Source organism: Thermobia domestica, chromosome 7 (genome assembly GCF_964235325.1).
Source record: "Thermobia domestica chromosome 7, izTheDome1.hap1.1, whole genome shotgun sequence".
NCBI lineage: Eukaryota > Metazoa > Arthropoda > Insecta > Zygentoma > Lepismatidae > Thermobia > Thermobia domestica.
Window position 1 is genome coordinate 260,628,075 of NC_137460.1, and position 24,195 is coordinate 260,652,269.

Here is a 24,195-nt window from a genome sequence, read left to right on the forward strand (position 1 = left end):
TTTTGCAGAAGGGAGGACTTACATTACTGGATGCAGAGTTACTTCAGAAAGACTTACTGTTATCGGTATAAATAAAGCGTAGTGCCATAAATCCTAATAGCAAGTATAAAAAGCACTAATCAACTTGTGCCGGGTAGCTACTAAAAGCGAGAATGCTATCTAAACCACTCAAGGTGAAAACAGCGAAACCCTTGATTAGCATAATATATTAGATCATTCTTAACAGGTCATATCATAACACATAACATGTTACTAATGGAGCTTCGTCCTTCTACCTAGGTATAATGTAGCGTAAAACAATTAGCTTCATGAAACCAAGCTATCTTTGGTTGGTATATTTCTTCCACAACTGCACCCGATCTTTCCGAAGTATTTCCTTTTGCAACTTCTCTACTATAGGTCGTTCTAATATTTTAAATTTTATTCCTCAGATCCGCAGTTGTGATTTTTAAATTCATTTGATGCATAATTACTTCTAGTGCTGCTTCTCTAGCAGCAATGTTCCTGTAAAGAGCGTTTTTTAAAATTTCGTAAACATTCATTTTTCTATTATAATTCTCCAAGTAACATCATCTCAGTTGTACTGAAACGGATCATTTCCAAGAAAGTTTTTCTTTTCGCTAAAATCTTCTTCTTCTTCTTTTTTTAATCAGGTGTTTACGCTATCGTATTTGTTTTCACTCGGCAATCTGATCGAATCGATGCCAGAAAATAGAGCATCTTTCAATTCAGGTTCCAGTCGATTAGTAGCTTTCGACCAGCAGGCGATTCAGTCGAAGTCAAGGATGTTAAAAAATAGAGGATCTGCCCATACCTATCTCCATCATATGAACTCAGTGAAGCCAAAAAACAACCACCGAGCATCGTCTGAGCCGGAACATTTGATTGGCTACTCACGTTTTCACCATGATTGTTGGCTCGAAACATTGCTATCTTAGTGGTGCGGAGTGGGCAGAGTAAATTTAGGTGTGGCGAAGCTGTGACGTATGGCTTCACGATTTTGTTGTATGGGCAGATCCTCTATTTTATAACATCCTTGGTCGAAGTCCTGTTTACACAGTCGACTGAGACGAAAGTGACGTCAATTCAACTGAATCGACTAAGTGTAAGCGCCCCATAAGGGAGACACTCCATTTACACGCATATCATCAATCTGTAAGCAATTATTTTGTTATGCGCTACAGTACTAACAGTTCGGAACATCTTAGGTAATAATATGAAAGAGAAAAGTGAAATATAAAGGTTTTTATTATTTTGACGAACTGTTCTGAACTTAACACTAAACGATTAGAGTGGAGACAAAGTGTTTTATTACTTTGACTCACTATTCTGAGCTTGCACTAAATGATTAGAGTCGAGATGGAATGTTTTATTGCTTTGACGAAAAATTCTGAACTTGCAATAAACGATTAGGGTGTAGATGTAGATGTAGATGTTTTAATATTACTAGGGTGTAGATGTAATACTAGGGTGTTTTAATAATGTAGGGTGTAGATGTTTTAATACTTTGACGAACTATTCTGAACTTATACTAAACGATTAGAGTGGAGATGGAGTGTTTTATTACTTTGACAAACTATTCTGAATTTGTACTAACGATTAAAGTGGAGATGGAATGTTTTGCTACTTCGACGAACTATTCTGAACTTGTACTAAACGATTAGAGCGCAGATGGAGTGTTTTGTTACTTTGACGAACTATTCTGAACTCACACTATGCGATTAGATTATAGATGGAATGTTTTATTAAACTTGGAGTGGAAATAGAGTATATTCTTGAGACGCTTGATTGCTGAAAGCCACTTCTCGCTGTATATTTTATTATATTTTTACTCTATATCGACCAACGTTAAAACCGCAAGTACTTGATTTTGACCCCTCCTGGTTTTAATAGAGCGTTATGAAGACGAAACCCATTGTTAGAACGGTAAATTGATTTCAAAAATACTACTTTTTGCTATACTTATTTATTTAATTTAATTTTTTTTTTTGTCTATGTAGATCAATTTTCAAGTTGTAGTGGATTCACATCACTTACATTTTCAGTAAACAGCTAAGAATATAGATGACAGACATGTATTCTTGGTACGCTTAATCGACTGCAGAAAACAGCTTCTTGCTATGTATTACCATTTCTAGTTTATGGTGATCAACGTAAAACCGAAAATGGTTTATTTCTACCGCTTGCGTTTGAATGTAATCTCCATTACAGCTCTTTCTCATTTGGCGGCGAACTGCCGCTCGAGGTGGCGTCGAATTGCCGCGCAGCGTAGAAAGACACTGCAAGCAATGTAGCTTTTCATATATGCGCGGCGGTCGCCGCAAATTTTCGCGGCGAGGAAAAACAGCCTACTCTCCCTGCTAGAAAGCGGCGCGGCAGATTGCCGCGTATAGCGAAGCGAGACATTGCAACCAATGGAGCTCTTTACATATAGGCGGCGATAAGCCGCTTGGGTGTTGGGGAGGTAGCAAGTGTTGCCATAGTGGTGGGCACAAAAACCGTTTTTTCACCGAAACCGGTTATCGGTTTTCTCCAAAACCGGTTTGGTTTTTCAGCTGATCCGGTTTCGGTATTGTTCAAAACCAATTCCGTTTTTTTCCCAAAATTTGTTCTATTTCTGACCAGAATGATGTTTCATTGTTCTCCGGAAACCGAATCCATTTCCACAAAAATAGTTTTATGTGTTTTCGAAAAGTTTTCACCGAAACCAGTTTCGGTGAAAACCGAACCGGTTTTGGAAAAAAACGAAATCGGTTTCAATGAAAAACCGAAGCCGGTTACGGTGAAAAACCGGTTTTTGTGCCCACCACTATGGCAACACTTGCTACCTCCCCCAACACCCAAGCGGCACATCGCCGCCTATATATAAGGAGCTCCATTGGTTGCAATGTCTCGCTTCGCTATACGCGGCAATCTGCCGCGCCGCTTTCTAGCAGGGAGAGTAGGCTGTTTTTCCTGTTTCGTCGGTTTTCTGGGTTTCGGTTTTTATAGAAATCGGTTTTCGGTTTTTATAAAAAACAGTTTTGCCCATCCCTAAAGAATAGAGAGTGGTTGCGATAGTATGGGTCTGGGTGTGTTTTACGTATATATATATATATATATATATATATATATATATATATATATATATATATATATATATATATATATATATATATATATATATATATATATATATGTGTGTGTGTGTGTATGTGTGGAGTGTGGTTTGTATATGTGGTTATGTTCTAGCTTAGAACACCTGAAGTACTTTTAACCAAACTTGTTACGTACAATATATGGGAAAAGATAATATGTAAAAATAATCGAAAACGACCGATACTACCGAAGTGTCGAATCCATAGGTCGTTGATTAAAAAGAGTCCAAATCAATACAAATTATTATTTTTTATTTAATAGAAGATTGGGATATATGTGCGGATAGCGCTGGGCAAATGAACTTATAATTCTATAAATTCTCACGCGGCAAACTGCCGGAAGCGGCGACGGCAAATCGCCGCCTCAATGTGAAAGAAGCGTTACTCCCCTGCGGTTTGAATTTTACATTCAATCCTACAGATTCTGGCAAAAATTGATGGTGATCCATTAATTAGTCTTGAGATTTTTTTTTGTCTCCCGGACGAACGGACAGATAGGATAAAGGCATATGAGTTCTGTGGCCTCATTGAGTGATATTTGCGTTAATGCAACGCAAAGTTTGCGTTTGAGTTTGCGAAAATCGGTATAACAGTTACAATAATTTCTTGTAGCTTTTTATACATTGCGTTGTAATTCATAAACTTTGCTGGATCGATACAGAATAAGGTTTTAGGTAAACCAGACTCTTTAAAAATTAGTGTAAGAAAAAAATCGATAATCTTTCTATAGTAATTTGCACTAATCTTCTGATAAAGGACGTTAATTTGACGGAATGCGGAGCATGTGCAGTTAATTTCTGTAAAAATATTTACGTTTTTCTTGAGATTGAGATAGACTTCAACGTGGGTGTTGCAGCGAAAATGTTCTATTTGGAATCCATTTTGTTTTACGTCCATATTTTTGGTTTCAATAATCTGCATTTTGGCCATTCTTTTATTAGTGTAACCATTGTTGTTTCATAACATTTTATCTTTGTGCTTCTCTACATCGGTATTTAATTAATATTTTTTAGTAGGGACCTTCTGTGTGTAATCATGCAATCAGCTCGTCAGTGTCTTGCTCTTTTCTTTTAATCAATTACAAATTAATTACTACACAAAACAATATCAGTAATATGGTCAACATGGCGCTATATCTGTGACCGTAGTTAGTACGATCCAAGAAATTAAGAAAGATTGAGTTTCCAACCATGAATATGGGATTTGTTTTCTTTAGTTAATAGTCTGTGAAGAAATGGATCGATGAATTATTCTGAATGAAAGTAGGGTGAAAGCGTTTTTTGTTCTGAATTTTGGAAGGTAACCTCATTTCTATGTAATTTACAAGTTAAACAAATGCCTAAGCGTTAGCAAGTATTATTTTCACTCGTTAAATCTTAATACTAACGAAATACGCATAGAAAACATAAAATGCTAGTTTGTTTACCATTTAAATAACTTGAATATACAAAGCTGACATTCCTAACACTTTCTCTCTGTGGCATATAACAAGATAATAATGATTTTGTATTTTTTTGTCATACATCTAAATTTCTTATTTAAGGGAGTGTTGTTCTGCGAATTACTGTTAAGTTTTATTTTAAAGTAATTTGAATTTTTTCTGAATTGAAAACTAAATATAACAAAATTTGACGCAATGTTTTCATGATAGCTATTCTTGTGGTTGTGTCATTTAGGATTTGTTGCAGCGGTAGTATGTTTTTTGTAGGTGAAGTTATTCAGTCAGCAAAAAAGAAAGACGTGTGTGCGTAACAAATTAATACGAGTGATGTAAATATTTTAACGATCTGTAGCTATGTAGAGAAGTTTTGTATAACCTTCTTGAAATTCTTCCATTCTGTATGGCTAAGCTCCCACTGATGGAACAGAGGATATAGTATACATGAAGCTGCATCAGTTCCTGAAGGAGCAGGACGCTCATACTTTTAGGGATTATTCATTGTAATTAGGCATTTGCCTGTTGTTTTTCCGAAATAAATAAATAAATAAATTGAGTATTGTCGAACGTACAAAGGGGGTAACAAAGCGACTTTTATTTACTTATCGATTGATACGAAAATAAAAAAGAAGGTACCTGTACTTTATATCTGCATGTGTAGTGCCCTTGTACTTTATCTATGACTATGCGCGTGCGCGCGCGCGTGTGTGTGTGTGTGGGGGGGGAAATTTAACGCATATCGCATGTCTTGTGCACATGGATATTTCTTACTATTGCACTACGTAGAAAATTTATGGTATTTCGTGTAGAAGTGGTAATAGAACACAGAAGAAACGCAGATCAGGGGGTTCTCATGTATACTATTACCGATAAATCGAAGGAGGTGTCAGTTTCAAGGAGGTTTACTAGAACGTAGCGTTACATATTATGTAAAATTTTGTGAATCATGAAGGTTATGTGTATCTCCATATTTGGGACAGCCCAACGAAATCCACCCTTGTAAGTCTTAAGAACAAGGAAAGGTTATGTAGTAACCTCCACATTCGCCCCCTTACCGTCCCAGTTCTACCGCTGGGGTTGCCACCTGTTTGGTTTTGAACTTACGTGGTAACGCAGGGTCCGTACAAAGCAGGCACGTAAGAGACGGTAAGTATTCGAATAAATAGTAATAGTGGAAAAACTTCTCATGTGGCATAGAAACTTAGCAATACTTTCATGGTAACTTTGTAGATTGACTTCACCTAGATATTCATGTTTTGGTTACGGACTACTACGTGGTAAGAAGCACATTTCGTATTTCTAACTTACTGCGCATACGAGAGATATGATCCCGAGCCAAGAGTTTACTTAGGCCATTTCATTCAATTGAATTGTTCAATGAACTGATTCATAAAGAACCGGTTCGTCGTAACAGTTCGTGAAATATTACCAGGAACCAGTTCCTTACGAATCGAATCGGTTAGAAATTATGGTGGTTCCGACTGATAATTCTACTATTATTTACATTTCATATTTCCAGTATTAATACATATAGAACTAAGCGAACTTCGTATCGTATCAGTTCTAACCACGATGCTCTTATAATGAAAAGAAGCACATGAGGGGGAGGGCAAGTCTCCCAACCCCCTCTTAGAAAGGGAAAATAAATTATACACATGAGGAGAGCACGCCCTCCTAACCCTTTGTAATCCCATCTCAGCTTAAAAAACGGCAATTAACGTGCAGTGCAAATTTCACATACTTATATACTTGAAAAGAAACAACAGCAAACAAAACCAAATAAATATTTAACAACTAAGGAAAAATGGTAAGAGTGCACTTTATGCCGAACATTCAATGGAAACGATTCACCTGAACCGATTCCTCGGTACAATTCAGAGATCAGTCCCCCAAAATAATCCCATGGATCGAAGGAATCGAAAAGTAACTTCTGGACAAGTTTAAGCAATCGTAATCTAACTTCACTATCAAACTAAGATATATCATAACAATGATAAGAGATCACGATTGCTAACCAAATGATCTACCACACTCACCAAGAGTTTACTCTTCAATTGCTACGTACAAGGGCAATACCCTTGAGAACTGACGCTAAAATCTTCCGAGAAATCAATTCAGGTGAGATCTAAATGGGGGGCTGCCGCCCCCCAAACCCCTCGCTCCAAAACCAGTTAAGAAAACGTAGAAAACCACAATAAACAATAAAACCACTACTATAAATCTAACGTAATACAGAAAAATTAACTGCAAAAGAAAAAAAAGTAAAATAAAAATAGTAAAAAAATAAAGTAACACACACCAATAATTATAAATCAATCCAGCATGACGAAGAAAAATGAAATACATTTCACCAATCGAGCAGCCAGCAGCAAACCTTCTCTTCCATAAGTAATAGGCAAAATGAAGTATTAAATTATCAAAACGATAAGTTAAATTTAAATTACTCTTTAATTGCAACCACATATTCTCGATAGACTTTAAATGCACCACTCTCGGGATCAACAAAGTTATGCGAATGATTCACAGCAGGGTTGGCTGGTTTAAACCAGCTGTTTAAAAAATAGATAAATAAAAAAAACAAAAAAATGCTTTAAATCGTGTGAACTTCATGGTGACGTTTCCACATATCAAACCATCCGCATTACGTTTATCTACTTTTTACCTTTTAATCAAGGGGTCCCGTGTTCAATTCTCGGTCGAACCATAACCCATTCTTCAAGTGTAAACCAAGTAGCGATTCGAGGGTCCCTTTAAGCGAAAGTCTTCTCCGTGATAACCTTGGTATTTCATAAGGATGTTAAGCCTAAACATATGAAACAAAACCAAATTGTTACTTCTGCATGCCTAAATGCCTGTTGTTTTATAAAGAAGCCAAGGCTGCTTAAATATATTGATAGAAATTGGCAAAATTTATCAACTGCCTACGTAGCTTCCAATATCAGCTTGGATTTGACTTTGCTTTGATTTTATTGAATAATGTCTACATACCAAATTTTTAATTTGATACCTCAGGTTTAGCGTAGTGATTATGATATGTTGACCTTAAAATTTTACATACAAATACATTTAAAGTAATAACAGGATTTTTCCAGTGGCTAAGGCGGGAGTTTCCCGATTTATATGTAATTCTGTATAATGCTTTTACTTGTGTAACTGTTTATCTTTTTGTCGTTCTGAAATGACTCTTGACAATTATATTAACAAGTAGGCCTATGTAAAGATCAGTACAACGTATTTTTATCAGGTGTCCTTCGTGAGCGAGTCGGCAACCGCATTTGTGACCAATTAGTCCCGGTTTCGTGTTCAAATGGACAATTTCTCTTGGATGTAAGCCGAGAAGCGGTTTGCATTCTGCCAGCATAACCTTGTTGTTGCATAATAACACAAAGGCGAAACAAACTAATTTCTGTCCATATCTAATATAAATACATCGAGTAAAATATTTAAGAAAAAAAAAAACTTGTTTAAACCAAAAAAACATGTACGAACATGATCCTAGGATAAATAGGAATGTTTCATGAAACTGTTACCTGAGATCCTGTTTTATACGGAAATCTGGGGTATTTGGGGAATATTATTTTTCGCGGGCTTACTTTTGCACCTAGAAGATTGAAATTTTGCACATTTATTCAATGCATCCCTTAGTAATTTTCAGTGTTTCACATCTCTACCTTAAAACAGGGGGTTGGTCCAGAGGAGTAAAAAGTAAAAAAGGATATTTTTAACAAAAAATCCCTTATTTCGTGATTTTTCCGCCCCAGATACACAATGAAGACACCTGAATGGTACAGTTGAAAATCTTTTTTTATTCTGAAGAATAATGCACAAATCACAGAAGACACCTGAATGGTACAGTTGAAAATCTTTTTTTATTCTGAAGAGAATAATGCACAAATCACGACCGTAGGATAAATAGGGATGTCTGAGATTTTTATATTACATGCGAGTTATCTGGGGCATTGTGAGGATGTTCTTAGCTCAGTTAAATATTTTCCCCGCCCTTATTATTCAAGATAGCTTGAAATTTTATACACGCATTCAGTACACCCTTTAGTATTTCCCAGTTGATTTTGAGATATGTGCAGTAACACAAGGGAGTCCAGAGGGGATCAAAATTTGAAAACAAATCAGAAAAATCCCATTTTCTCTCAAAATTTCCCGTTTAAGGACACGATAGGGAAATGTGAATGTTACCGTTTCAAAGGCTGTTCTATTCTGAAGAGAATGAGGCATGAACCATGATCCTAGGATAAATAGGGATGACGTTGTAGCTGCTTGACTGAAAGTCTATAATTTATCTTTAAAAAAGGCCATAATTTAAAAGGGTTAAGAAACATTGTTTGGGATTGATATAGGTTAACAATTGGGGATTAATTCAAAATTCAACCCTAACACTTTCACTTAAATGGCATAATTATCATTTTATACTAATTTCTAATGCTTTTTCTTGAGTTCTCGACTTGTAATTTACGAAGAGAAAGATTTGATTTAAATTCAAAAAATCGATTTAAATCAAGAAAAATGATTTTTTTTAAAAAAAAATCATGATTTTTTCCATCCTGATTGTCATTTAGCTAATCTGGCCTCACTACCAACGTTCATATGGTGCAAGACTACACTTAGTTTTTCTCCGTAATTAACTACCGTAGTGTATATATATATATATATATATATATATACCTTTTTGTTTTTTTTCTGATGATTATGTTTAAATTTTGTATAATTGTATCAATGTTCTCGTAGACTTTGTAATTTTGAGGGGTCGCCTGCGAAACTTAACCCATTTTTTTACTACATCTTTAAGACATTTCTTTATTGAACAAAATATTGAACTAAATATACTAAAACGTGTTCAAGCTATGTTAGTTGTAGTGAATAATGGCTTTCCAGAACGAACTTTCTGTTTGATGAATGCTTCGTGGTCAAAATGTAGAAATCTTGTGGACACTAATTTAGTTAAAGCTCACCTCTGTGTGAAGGTTAACAATGCAATGCCTTATGCTGTGCTTCTAGAATGTATAAAAAACAAACATAATCTGCTTAGTATTCATGGGTTTGATTCCCAGTGGGAGAGGATTAACATTTTAACACATTACAGTTGTTTGGGTCCCAGGTTAAAATGTAGGTCCACGCTTAGATAGCCTTGATGCTGAAATGGGACACTACAGTAAACCTGAGAAACAAATGAACTGCTTAGTGCTGCTCGTGAAAACTAGATACATATTAAATTTAAAAGAATCTTAAATACGGTTACTAATACATTATGTGCATTAGTAACTTGCATTGCGTAGAAGTCCACTGTTCTATCAACAGAATAAAATAGCGTATTTCATATAAAAACTTTATATCTGGGGGCTACGATGGCTCTAGTATAACGCTCACCTCTGGTGCTTGAGATACCTGGTTCGATCCCAAATCACGCTAAGGACAAACACCGTGCGTCTCGGGGTTTATCCCGTTTCCTACTACTTTATTTGTACTACCATTATCACCCGTCTTACTGTCAGTTTCCCGTAGTCTCAGTGCATAATAGTCGGACAGGAAAAAATCTTTTTGTCACGAATTGTGTTCCCACTGTATTCGTCTGTGTTACTGTTTTGTTACAAGGAATACAGTGGTTGAATACAGTTAGTGGAGCAGGGCGCAAATTTTCCGGTCGCCAGGTCGCCACTGGCGACTAGAAATTTAGAGCTGGCGATCAGTAGGAATGGTTTCTGCCTAAACTCATACTGCTCGTAGTTTCTGTTTCGCATGAAAATAGTTGTCAATGAATGAGAGAGAACACGGAAGGTGAAGTCTTCACAACGGACATGGAAAGTGAAATCTTCACAACGTTGTAATTCGCCCCTCTCTTCCCACCCTCAATCGAAATGGTTTGCCTCTTGGCGCGTCAAATGTAATTTCTTTGTCAAACCAAATGTCATGAGGGAAGGAGAGATTTTTCATAATTTATACGTGAGAGATACTGGCGACCCTCATTTTTGAATTGACGAGTGAGTCTGACTGAAATTTTGCGCCTTGAAGAGGAGTATATGTTAAATTCTAATTTTTGAGAAATGTTGATGAAATTTAAATTAGTTGTAGTGTTAATACCTTCCTTCGACTACTACGTTATTAGTGGAGTGAGGTAAAACGTAGTTGAAACAAGCGAAAGTAAGAAGCAATGTTTTTGTAATTGTTAATTCAGGGTGTCTATCGGTCACGAAATCAGAAAACACTCTTGGAAGTCAAGAAATGTAGCTTTTGGGTCACGATTTTTTTTTTTTTTTTTGATTTGTACAAATATAAGTAGAGACAGGAAAATTTTGTTCTCTAAAATGTCAAAATTAGCCTGTGGTAGGCTTTAGATGCTATCAAATTGCAAGCGAAGCACGCTTCTATCGCATGCATGAAAATTCGGACTAATTCGCTCTTGAGATTGTCCTTCAGCTGGCATCACTGAGCAGTGGCGATGCTAATCGCATCGCATCGCCAAAACCACCTACTTTCTAACCAGTTTCTAAGTTCTTGGTGAGAAGACACCAAGTTTTTTTTATCGCTCCACGGAGCAGCCTTTGAAAGTAGCGATAAGATGAAGGTAAGTGCTACAGAATATAGGTGCTGTTATTAGTTTTTGAATGTTACGAAATTGTATGGTTTGGTAAAGAAAAGATCACGAAATTTCATTTTGGAATTTTAGTAGACACACTATAATCAGCTGCAGTGGTCACGAAGAATAGTCAGGTACAAGGAAAGTTCATGGATAATAATTGGTAGTAGGAAAAGTAATGCTACTGGGAAGATAAGAACCAACAACATATAGTTGCACAAACAACGTTAGTTTTGTGAAAAGTTATCTGCTAAAGGCAATAACATTTTACCAAAACGTTTACAAGAAGATGAATTTTGGGTGTTTTGCGGGTAAGTGCTTTTTAATGATTATTGAATATAGATTTATTAAACGAAATAGCTTTTTCAAGACTGTTGCTTTTTTTTTTTTTTAATGAAGAGATTTTCTAACAGAAAAAGAAGAGAAGTTGTGTATTAATTTTTATCTTACTCTTTCCTTAGTTTATTCACTCAGAAAGAGGTACAAGTAATATATATGGTGTTTCAAAACAACAACGTTTGGAAAATGATTCCTGACATCAAGATAAGAAGAAAAGTATAGACCAACTTAGGTGCACAAATGCTTCTTTTCGGAGTTATAGGCTATCGAAAACATGATAAAATGAAATGTAAAGGTTCATAGCTCCAAAACTATGAGACACCGTAGTCGGGTCAAGACTGCACTTAGAAAATATTATGTGTGCTATCCAAAAATACACATTTCAGAATCCTAAGGCACTCACGCAGCAATGTTTATAGAGGCATTTTGGCTAAGAGCATACAATTTGAAGTATTAACCAATTGCCTTTATAAAAATGATTGGGAAGTACCGCAGAATTCTGAAACACGTATATTTGGATACGGCACATACTAGTTCCTAAATAAAGTCTTGACTCGACTACGGTAGTCCCATAGTATATTGCAGCTATGAACCTTGAAAGTTCATTTTTCATGTTTTAGGCAGGCTATAACTCCGAAATGACGGATTACTGCACCATGGTTGCTCTATACTTTTCGTCTTATTGGTGTCAGGAATCACATCCGAAACGTTATCGGCGTTGTTTTGAAACACTCTGAGTATAATTTCAACTAGTACATTCTTCCCTCCATTATAACCTGCTTTATGTTTCTCCTGTTGCAGGAATTGCGAATGGAATCATCAGGAAAGAAGATAGAAAATAGCATAGAGAACCCGTCTATTAGAAGCAATTTTGATAGTTCCAAGTGTGGTACTCACTTTGTCGCACCAAACCTTCAGGATACAAGCAATATGATGGCGAAGAGTGGAGGTCTATCTCATGCGTTTTCAGCGACCATGGCTGTGGAGGACGATGCAAACAGGTAACTGTGACATTCAGTTGCATTATGTGGGAATGTACACAATATTTTTATCCTAAATATTTCAGGGTTTTAATATCGCTTCAATTAAGACAGGCTGATTTCATGATTCTGATAATGCAAGAAAATCTGATCGTCCAGTCAGCGAGGCTCTAAACCTAATCTTCCACCTCCTTAATGAAAGTCTGCCAATTCATACCAGTGACACAACTTCTTATTTCAGTATATATTTGTGTACTTAGCTATTCCTGAAGCGTAAATTGGCCACCTCGTACTGCTAGTTAGAGAATCGATCTAACAAAGTAGATATTTCAGTATATACGATTATTTAATTTATTATGGGAGTTGGAACCTTAATAGTGGCAACTACTTATTGATTGTCAGTGTTCTCACCGTTTACGATTGTCATGTTGTACACCAATATTTCATCGGAAGTGACGACCTGATGCAGGAAATATCCTCAGTTATTCCGTTCATTAAAGAGATACCTCTGCGAGTTTTTACTGGTCTTCGGGGTACCCATTAAGGGTGTATAAATCGTAGTATACCTGTAGCAACACCTGTTCTGCTGATGAATCGAATGGAGCAGTGTGTTGGTTGAGAAATTTGCGGAAAAATTGGAAACGAATACCATAAAATGGCTCTTTTATCTTAAAACTCAAATCAAGATTTCAAAGGCGTATGTCTGGAAAGCATGGTGGACGGTACGGCGCTTCACGGACCCATCGAGCGAACGAATTAAACGCAGATTGCACCACTTGCACCCGAGAACATTACCCTTCCAAATAACGAAAAAATTCTGCAGAAAATGTTCCAGCATCTTTCGTAACACTGATCGCAGTTATGTTTCAAAAATTAGCAGTGATACTATGCATTAACGACCTATCCTTGAAGCACAGTATGTGTTAGGATAACACCATCACAGTCATACACGAGAATCGCCATAACTTTAATATTGCTGTGATTTTGACGAACTTTTGACGTTCGTGGTAACCCATAATGACGCCAATTATTCTTGTTGGCGTTTCAGGCTCAATGGCACATACATGGCGAATCAGTCACCCATCGTAATGGAACGGCATAAAAAAGCTCTTTGGTGTTCATAGCGCTCCAAGTGGGTTAGACCAGCGTCGTATCTTTGCCATTTCTGCACTTTCTTCAAATAGTGTGTATCTCACTGTAATACAAAATTTCTTATGTCCAGACTTTATTTCAGAATATAGAGCATGAACGATAATCCTGTATCTCGTCGTAGGGCTTCAGTAATGTGATAACAGCCTACACTTCCTCTTCACTGACACTGCTGCGATCCGGGCGAGCTTTGTCTACCACACTTTGCTTTCTCATTGAAGTTTTTATTCATTGGATCACTATTCTGTAAGGCAGCGTACATTTTCCACACTTCTCATGAAGACCTCGATGTCACTTGTGCTGTACAGCTGCAGGCATATTCATTCTTTATCCAAGACTCCATTATTCTGCTTTCGAGTACATCGTGGCTATACTCTAGATCTCCAGTTTATATAATACTCTATTCTTCTTGCCATAGTACAGGCGCTGGGAGGCACGGTGGTTCAGGGGTAGGGCACTCACTTATGGTGCGAGGCTTCCAGAGTAGATCCTAGGCCAATTGAGTTTGTGGTGAACAACCGTTCATTTTCATGAATCACCCGTCTCGTTTAGCCTAGCCCTAAGGTGCATAACCGTGGGTCCATTTTCATTACAGCGCATGCGCATAGTGTCAAAGTTCATTTTCTGTGAGGTAGTTAGATATCCAACTTATATGTGTAAGCGAGAAGCACTGGTTCCGTTTCGTGGCATATATACAAGAGACATCATTAAACTTGTAATCCTCATGTATTTATAAAACAAGTAGCTATTATAAATAAGCTCCTAAGTAGCAGCGTGTATATCAAAAATATGGCTGTCTGTTGGAATGGCGGGGACTCGAACCCTATTCCCTGAGCTTTCTCATGCCTAAGCGGTTAGAGTACGCATCTTTGGCGCGGGAGACCCGGGCTCGATTCCCGGCGAGGGCGCATGTGGTTCGGATTCCACGTTAATCAGTAGGTCCACGTCTCATATAGCCTCGCAGCTGAAAGGGATGCTAAACTAAAATCAACTCAACTCGAAACCTATCTCCCTCTTGCAGAGTAGTTGTTAAGCAATTAAGTTATTAGAGAGAAATCCACTCCTTTTTGTGTTCTGATGGAATTATTCCATAAACGTGTATTGCTCAGTGATAGTAATTTGTAGAGACAGTTCAACAACCTGAGTATTTCAGCGTGATATAGGAATTCGGGTCTTTTCCAGTTCAGAGGTGAGATTTTTCTTTTATTTCAGTATTGTTTATACCGATTGATACTTACCACATATACTGGGTGTTTCAAAACAGCACCGACTACGTTTGGGAGGTGATTCCTGACAGCAAGATAAGACGAAAAGTATAGACCAGGCTGGGTGCATAAATGCTTCCTTTCGAAGCTATGGGCTGCTGAAAACGAAAAACTGAACTTTAAAGGTCTATAACTCCGATACTGTGGGATCTACCGTAGTCGGGTCAAGACTTCACTTAGGAACTAATATGTGGGCTATCAAAAAATACATGTTTCAGAATCCTAAGGTACTCACGCAACAATTTTTGTAGAGGCTGTTTGACTATGGGCATATAATTTGAAGTACTTACCAACTATCTCTATAAAAATGGTTGCTCAAGTACGGAAGGATTCTGGAACATGGATATTTGGATACAGCATATACTAGTTCCTAAGTGAAATCTTGACCCGACTTCTGTAGGTCACATAGTAATGGAGCTATGGATTCTTAAAGTTCGTTTTTTCATGTTTTCGGTACGTATAACTCCGAAAGGAGGCATTTGTGCACCGAAGCTGGTCTATACTTTTCGTCTTATCTTCATGTGAGGAATCACCTCCTAAACGTTGTCAGTGTTGTTTTGAAACACCCTGTATAGAGTGCTATGTTTTATTTCGTTTCATTTTGGTATATTATACATTTTCTTAACTGGTTCTTTGGTTGGATTGAAGTTTAGCGTCCGTTTCAGCAGCAAGGCCATATGAGACTGTGAATTGGGAGTTTAACGTGGGATTCGAATGACATAAGCTCGCATCGCCGTCGAATCCGGCTCTCCCGCACTGAAGATGCGTTCACTAACCAAATTCTCAATTCGACACGTTTATATATATATTACAGGTGTGTTCACTGAGCATAGATGTATCGATTTTGATGATTATTATTTCTTTGAAAGAATATACTTTCTGGGTGGTCTCAGATAAATTTAAATAGAATCTAATGATATTTCTTGGAAAAACAGATGAAATGAGATTTTCACTTTAACGTTCTACGATTATGCCCTTTAGGCTATGTGGATGATTAATAAAAATGAATAATTGTGAAATTAAGTTTTATTTATTCTCTTCTCCGACCACGTGGACCAGACCAGGGGGGAGACTAATACTGTAACAATGTAACGCACCAATTTCATTGTGTGTTCATTTACACATCACTTCGGCACAGATGCACATATTTTGATATATATATTTCAAAAGGCATGATTTCGCGGTAGTCTTCTGTAAATTTTAAGATCTGATTATAATCTTTAAAGGTACACCGTGGAACTCCTCAGCGGGTGATAGCGTTAACTCAATAATATTAACCGACTTCCAAAAAGCGTTAAAAGATAGAGTGTTATGAATGTTATGAAGTGCTAAAACGTTACTATTATCAATAAACAAAGATTAAAGTTTGTGCGTAATCAAAAGGATTGTTAGAATCTTCGCAAACTCGACAGAACCCAGTGTCTTTTTTTTTTTTAATTTTTTTTATAAAACCCAGAAAGATAGAATGTCCCCTTTCTTTAGTTTCAATTGCTTGGGACCAAAGTTAGGGGGCATTCCTTTTTTTCTAGGATTCACTGTCCCACATGCTCGAATTCCACATGATGCAAGTTCGTCGGAGAGGTCAGGGGAACTGCAAAAGTTGTCCATATAAATAGTATGGCCAAATTGTTTCAGCTCTCGTGACAACCGCATTACCAGGTCGTGTGTGATAGAGTGCTCTGACTGAGTCACTTCTCCCAATTTCCCAAGGTTTACTTCCATGTTGTGAGTATAACCAAGAGCATCAGAGATTTGAAATATGTTTATTCCAAATCTTTTATGCTTTGGTATGTACTGTTTAAACGCACCCCTCCCGTTGAACAGGACAATGACCTCATCGACAGTTACGAACTGACTTGGGTAGTATACTGTTATGAATCTGTCATTTATCTTGTCAAAGAAATGCCTGAATTTCCACAACCTGTCATACATTAGGGAATGAGGATCAGGATTCTTGCTCTTATCCTCAAAGTGTGGGTGTCTCAGAATAAAAAGAAATCGATATACAAACATGGTTTGGTGGTACCATGGAGAATGCTTCGGTCCCTTCTTAATCCAATAGTCTATCAATTTGTTACGCCGAGACGTCCCCATTTATAGACATACACCGAGGAATATACAGAGTTCCTCTACAGAGATAGATGCTTCATGATTCCTCCTTGTACCTTGACCAAGAGTTTGAAAAACCTGATCGATGTACAAGTTGGTCCGTTCCACTACAAGTTCGAGAAGTTCCTTAGTCACGAAAAGGAAAAACAAGTCAATTGGTCGCACATCTGGCCGACTGAGAGTGCGGTTCTTCATCCCAAGTGTTGCAGTAAAAGGTGGAACCTGGGGCTGTCGAATATTCTGTTGACTCCCGTGATTAATCTTCATCCAATGTCTTGAGCGTCCCGGCTAGCGAGCCCGCCCCATGTCTCGGTTGACGAAGTTGCCGACGAGGTCGCTTGGGGCGCCTACCTGTACTGGTTGAAGGTTGAGCAACAGAGTCATCAGAAGATTCTTGACCGCCTTCTCCTTCGGACAAATGTACTACCGGGCCAACATCATCACCTTCCTCCCCAACCCTCTCCATTCGCTCATCTTCCATCTAGAAATCATTATCATCCCGCTCTTCGTCTGTATCAAAGCCTTCCAGAGCCTCGCGAGTGTGAGCGTCTGAAAGAGTCATGATCAGTTTAGCAAAGACACTAAATGGAACTCGAACCAACGATACACGCAAGTACCCTCAGAAAATGTCAACTTTTCGAAACCCTGCTCGAAAGAATGTACACAACAACACTGCACACGAACACAAAAATACTCAGACGCACACTTTCTTTCACAGAATTCTCTACCGTAATGGGACCAACAAGGAAAAAGTATCATAAAACAGGGGTGGGTGGAAGCTTGGAGGGAGGAGGGAAGCGTGGGCAGGCTGGTGTACTCTGGTGTCCACAATGCTGGCTTTGTTTTACTCTGCTTGAAAAAGAAATGACGTGTTGTCATTTGTCACGTGCACTTGATAAGAGCCTGCCTTTTAACTCGCCTGGGTTTTAATTTTTTAGCGTTGACAACAAAGAAGGCTCAGTAAAGGGGGCAGGGGGATAAGCATTACTGTAAACCAAAAACTTTCGGCTCTCCTGCACATGTGTGCTGTGTTGAAATATAAAACATTTTGTAAGCAACCTAAAAAAAAAAGGTTTTGTCCTTTCAAAATTTATTTTTAAAAAAATCTATATAATTTTCCTCTTTGCAAAAATACTTTTTTAAGGATATATATTCAAAAAATTTCCTGACACGTCCCTAATTATCGTAGGATGATAGTCGTTCTCTTCAGAATAGAGTAAGCTTTCAAACATTACCACTCACATGTCCCTTGGACGTCCCTAAGGAGGAAAACATTAAGGAAAATTGGGATTTTTTTGTAAAAAGATCCCTTTTTCCCATTTTGGGGCCCTCTGCCGCGGCCCTGGGTACACATACAAATCTGGAAATTACTTGCAAAAATAGTACTTGTGGTACTAATTACTTGTGACAAATACCAGTCTCCTATGTTCAATACTAAGGTCGGAAAAAATATTTTCCTATATGGGAAAAGCGCGTAAAGCGCTCCAAATTACAGTAGTAACAAAAAGGATATTATGTAAAAAAAATTCCTGTCACGTCCCTAATTATCGTAGAATGATGATTCATACGTTGTTTTGTTCAGAATCGGGTAGGCTTTCAGGAAGTACCACTCACATGTCCCTATCATGTACCCGAGTGGACCCTTTTTACCCTTTAGCGCCTCTGAATCCTCCTTCTGTGTTGACGAAGAGATCCGAAAAAATTCAGATAAAAACTGAATGTTCCACTGAGAGTGTAAAACTTTTCAGAAATCTAAGATTAAAGAGAAGCTGACCAAAAAAATGTTGAAGTTAGACCTTAAAAAAGGGAATGTGTAAAGTGATGACGCCATACCCCCCTATGTTCCGACTCTCGGTAGCATATAGACCCTTTCAAAGCTTTCTTCCATGCCCCCTCTCTTGTAAAATGAAAAAAAAAAAAAAAAAAAAAAAAAAACTAAATAGTTTTCTTAGTTCTCTTTTAATCGAATTTTGAAGACACTATCATTTCGTAGTAAAAACTACGATATATCTGAAAAGGGTTAAAATGTGTATTCTAAAGAGAGGAGCGGAGGGTCAGAATCCGTGCGTGGAATTGAGTATCTCAATTCTCTCAAGTTAGAACCTGTGTCATATCGATTTTGAGAATTCCCGTTTTAAGGGGGTTAGGGAGCATTCTTTATAATTTCTTTCTTTACATTGAAATTGATGTTGTCTGGGTTTTATGATCGCATCACGGCGAAACGGTTGAACAGTTTCAAATGAATTTTGGAACATGGTTAGTACCTGTCTTGAGCTTTGTTTTATTATGTTACTTTGATTTAAAGAGTACATCCTAATATAACAAGAATTTTATGATTTTTTTTTTTTTTTTTTTTTTTTTTAAAGAAAAGAGCATCAAAAGATTGCGATCTTGGCCAATAATTAGTTTTTCGTTCAGGGGTCACAAAATTTTTGAATGGCCCCTAAATTGAGTTTTCGTATTTTTTACGAAATAAGTACATCATACTGGGTTAAGCGAGTTCTCTAGATATAAGGCATACAAGAAAACTTTTGTTCAAAATATATAGGATATTTTGATTTTTTTTTAAAAAAAAAGCTGTTCAAAATTTCAGAAAAAATAAAGTATTTTCTGAGTCTGTCAAGTTAACAAGATGAGACTCAATATATGAACTTCCTATTAAAAATAAGAGGAGAAGGAAGACAACTCCTATAATTTCTTCCTTCACATTTCAGTCGACGTTGCCTGTTGTTTGTGAATGCGTCACGAGGAAATGGGTGAATAGTTTGAAATGATTTTTTTAAATAGAGTTTAAGGTGGGATTTTATCATGTAACTTTCCGTAAAGGGCGTATTTTAGGGGCGAAGGTAGTTCAAAGTTTATACCAAAAGTAAATATCTTGCGAAGTTTCAGTTAGTACACTGGCACTGATATGTGTATGTTGAGGGGGAGAGAAGGCTCAGATGTTTCCCTGGAACCTAATTCTCCCTGTGCAAAGAACAGGCATTTCAGCTAGTCTGGAATAAAAAGCGTTGCGACTACATTTGCTTTGTTTTTCTAGTATAAGGTGACCAGAAAAGTTCTGACCGTTTCTGACGTCCCAGTAATCATATGCTCACAGAGAGGAAACGAAATGACGTTTGTGTCTCCCAAGCGATCGAGAGTTAGTGTGACCATCGACAGTTAGTAATACATGTATGTTCCGCACATACAGCAGTGGAAGAGAAATTGAGGTATTTAAACAGCTTGTTCGTGTGTTTGTTGTATGACTTTAAAGTATGCCTGTCAGCGACGCATCAAGTCGCTGTATATGCCAGGCATTCGGGAAATGCCATGTACGAATGCACAGCCAGGCATTAGTTTCAGAAATTCTGTTCGGGATGTGTGAGCTTTCTTGATGAACCTCGCAGTGAACGACCACATGTGTTGGATGACGAGGCCCTGAAAGCAACCATCAAGGAGGACAATGGTTTAACGTGTGATGAACTTGCAGAAAGGTTTCATGTTCCGGCTGAAACAGTTAAACTGCACCTGCATAGCATAGGGAAGTCATACAAGTTAAGCAGGTGGGTACCCCATATTGTCGACAGCCAACGAAGAACATCGAGGGACAATCTGTGTGTCCTTGCTCACTTAGCACCTGAACACGCTTATCTCTGATCGCTTGTTCGCTGGTGACAATATGTGGGTTCTCTATTACACTCCCAATCATAACAAATATTGGTTATCGCCATATGACCCTGTTCCTCACGCCTCAAGACTATCTCTGCATTCACAAAAGATAATGCTATCTGTATGGTGGAATTGTCGGCAAATGGTGCGTTACAAGCTCCTTTCACCTGCGCTCAGACCATCAGTACTGGCCTCTACTCTCAGCACTTGCAAAGAGTGCACCGTACTTTGTGGCAGAAGTAGCCGGTTTTGGTGAATCGCCAAGTAACATGTGGCAAAAAAGACACAGGAGACCCTTCAGCACCTCGGCTGGGAGACACTGTGCCATGCACCATATTCATCATACCTTGCGCCAACAGATTACCACCTTTTTCATTCCCCCGACAACAATATTCGCCCACTAGAGATCCTGCCCAAATGAGGGCATCCAAGACCGCCGAGTTTTATCACCAGGATATTGTGCAGCTGTGGGAACGTTGGCTAAAGGTGTTGGATGCTGGGGATTACTTCGAAAGCTAAAGATACTTTTACTCTTTGTTTATCACTGCTCTAGAACGGCAGGAACTTCTTTTGTTATCTTGTACACACTCGCTTATTAGTACAAACAAACTCTAAAGTGTCTTGCTCCAAGTGTTGGTTAATTACAAATCGAAAACACTTTATTTAAGAAAGGAAATTACTAAAAATATACCTCTATCCTCTGAATTTGAACGCCAATCAAATCTGGAACTCCCGAATTCTTACGTATCTGGTGGAGTATAATACAATTACGATATGTTACAATGGCCTCTTAATCGTAAAATCTATTGTGAGAAAGAGCTCCTTCGTGGCTAAGCAGTTAGCGTACGCGCCTTTGGGTTCGAGACCCGGGTTCGATTCCTGGTGGGAGCTCATGTGGTTCGGAATCAGTAGGTCCACGTCTCATATAGCCTCGCTGCTAAACGGGACGTTAAATTCAAACTCAACTCAACTCAACTATTGTAAGAAAGGAAATTGGCAACTGGAAATAAGAATGATTTAAAAAGATTTCAGCTCTTAAAAACTACTTTTTATTAAGTAGATCATTATCGTTCGTGTAAAAAAGACATTTTTTAAAATCTCTGAGTCCTGAACTTGAGTACTATCCCAGTATTCGCCTGGCATGTTTCGAGGGTAACTAAAGAAATCTTCAGTCACGACTGCTGGTTAAGGGATTTGAATCTTGAATGTAATGGGGGATTTTATTCTTGCTTTGTATTATATAGAATTACCTACCTCTTCGTTAATCTACAAAATTATCTACTTCCTTCTTTTTAAAAGATCAAAATATAAAGGAACACGAAACGCAGATTGGGCATCACAAATTTCCTTGTGCGACTTTTTTTTTTTTTTTTTTTTAATGATAAGTTTACTGGTAGTTCAATATCTCACAATTACACCGAAACTAAGGAAGATAGTGATGATGGATAGTGGTGGCATGACGAAAGTGGGAGGAAACGGGAGAATCCCGAGAAAATCCATGCACACGATGTTTACCTACCACAAAGTCCATTTAGCGGAAGAAGCTAGGATCGAACCAAGAACCCGAGCCAGAGGGGAGCCACTACGACTCTACAAGGGAATTCCGTTCTTTATAACGTATACAATGGAACATGAATCTTAAGGAGTACTGTAAGTAGGAATATGGCTTTAAATATACGTGCAAAATTTAATGAAACTCAATTTTACTCAATAAAACCCATCTTTTTTTCTTTTTTTTAAGTTGGGGTGTTCAAACTCTGCTAACCAAACAAATTATTGTCTAATAAAATTACCATTAAGAATATAACAATAATTTACTTGGCTTGGCACAGGTTTCAAAATTTTTATTGATAATACGAGAGTCGTCCATAAAGTTCAGAACGTTTTGGCATGGCTAAATAAAAACAAAAAGTATCAGCACAAAACTTGATTTACAAAGCCACAGGACCTTGCCCTACTTTTCTATGTAATCGGCATAGTTGTCAAGACACTCGTTATAACGTGGGACCAATTTTTCAATGCCGATGTTATACTCATTTGCCGCCAAAGATTTGAGCCAGGCTGTCATTGCTCGCTTGAATTCCTCATCGTTTGCGAACTGTTTTGCATCCAAAAATTCCTAAAGTTTTGGGAATAAGTGAAACGCCGGTTTTCCTGTATTTTTTCTTCGACTTTTTCCTTCAGTTCTCCCATAACAACTGATGGCTTCCCACTCCGATCTTCATCACGCACGCTGGTCCTTCCTTGATTAAACATAATGCCTCGTTCATTGCACTATCACCATAAATGTTCTTTATTTGCCTATAAACTTCAATAGGCTTAACTCTTTGCGCGTTCAGAAAACAAATGACGCTCTGTATTTCACATTTGGTGGGATTTTCGATTGGCGTCGCCATTTTGAATCACTGCAAAAACAAGTAGCGTGACCGCACAGCATTGGGACTCGACTCATACTCAAATGGAAGGAAGGAGCTTACTGCCGCGCACGCGATCGCAGTGGTGGGGAATCCGCGCCGCTCGCGATGCGCAATCCTTTACCTTCTGGACGGCCGTCGTAGTAACGTTTTAACACTTTATAAAATGATTTTCTTCCTCTTAGTGCTTTTAAAATTATTTTCTCCTTTATATCGCTTTATTGAATCATTTATGACAAACTAATTCAGTTTAAATACATATATATATATATATATATATATATATATATATATATATATATATATATAGATAGATAGATAGATAGATAGATATAGATATACACCTCGAACATCTCAGTTTTTGCATTGTGCGGAACTAATTAACCATTATGAAAGATATTCATGTGATTATTGTCAAGGATCAGCATAGCACACAGCTAAGACTTGGAACTGAGGACCATAGGATTGAAGTCAGGCGATCTGCTGCTCTGTCTACAATAGCACACTTCTCGAATCGAGCGTCTGGGAACTTTGTCAGTCAACCAGTACCGTTCACAAGTCAAACTTACTAATCTATTGAACAAGTTTTATACCTTCATACTGTTCAATGTACCTGCTTAGAAATGTTAGCGAGGTTTTTGTTTGGTGGTAAGGAAGATAATAAGCAATCAATTCCTGTGATTTCGTTATAACTTTCAAATGAAGATTATTTGAACATTAACATTCTTTAGTAACAAAAAACTTCTTCAGAATTTGCAAAATAACATTTTATTTACTTTTACTGTTGAATTAGAAACTAAATCACGTGCAAAATATACAGGTAGTTATGAAAATAGTGGAAACATCTGTAATATGCAATACATAAGATTTCTGAGTTGAGGATGCATATGTAGCGCCTGGTCTTTGTTAGTAGTGTATTAGGTGATCTTCTATAATACATCAGGGAGGATAATGAGAGAAGTCGGTGGAGGATCCTTATACGCACCCAGACCCAAATGATAGAAACAGGAATTTAAGATAATGTTAGTGATTATGCTCAACTCTCAATTGTTCATCTGTTTACTTGTTTCGTAGTCGTCTTTGTTTAATTCTTGTATCTTATACAAATTCTTCGTTCTTCATTC

At 37.6% G+C, this 24,195-nt stretch overlaps 1 protein-coding gene across 1 annotated transcript in view; it reads left to right on the forward strand.

Moving 5' to 3' along the window:
- The first annotated feature begins 4,334 nt into the window (after positions 1-4,334).
- LOC145690859 (uncharacterized) overlaps positions 4,335-24,195 on the forward strand; it is a 41,994-nt gene continuing 22,133 nt past the window's right edge. The window contains exons 1-2 of the mRNA XM_081766228.1: positions 4,335-4,436; positions 12,305-12,504. Of these exons, the coding sequence (XP_081622354.1) occupies positions 12,314-12,504 (191 nt within the window). The 5' untranslated portion in view covers positions 4,335-4,436; positions 12,305-12,313. The remainder of the gene's footprint in view (positions 4,437-12,304; positions 12,505-24,195) is intronic.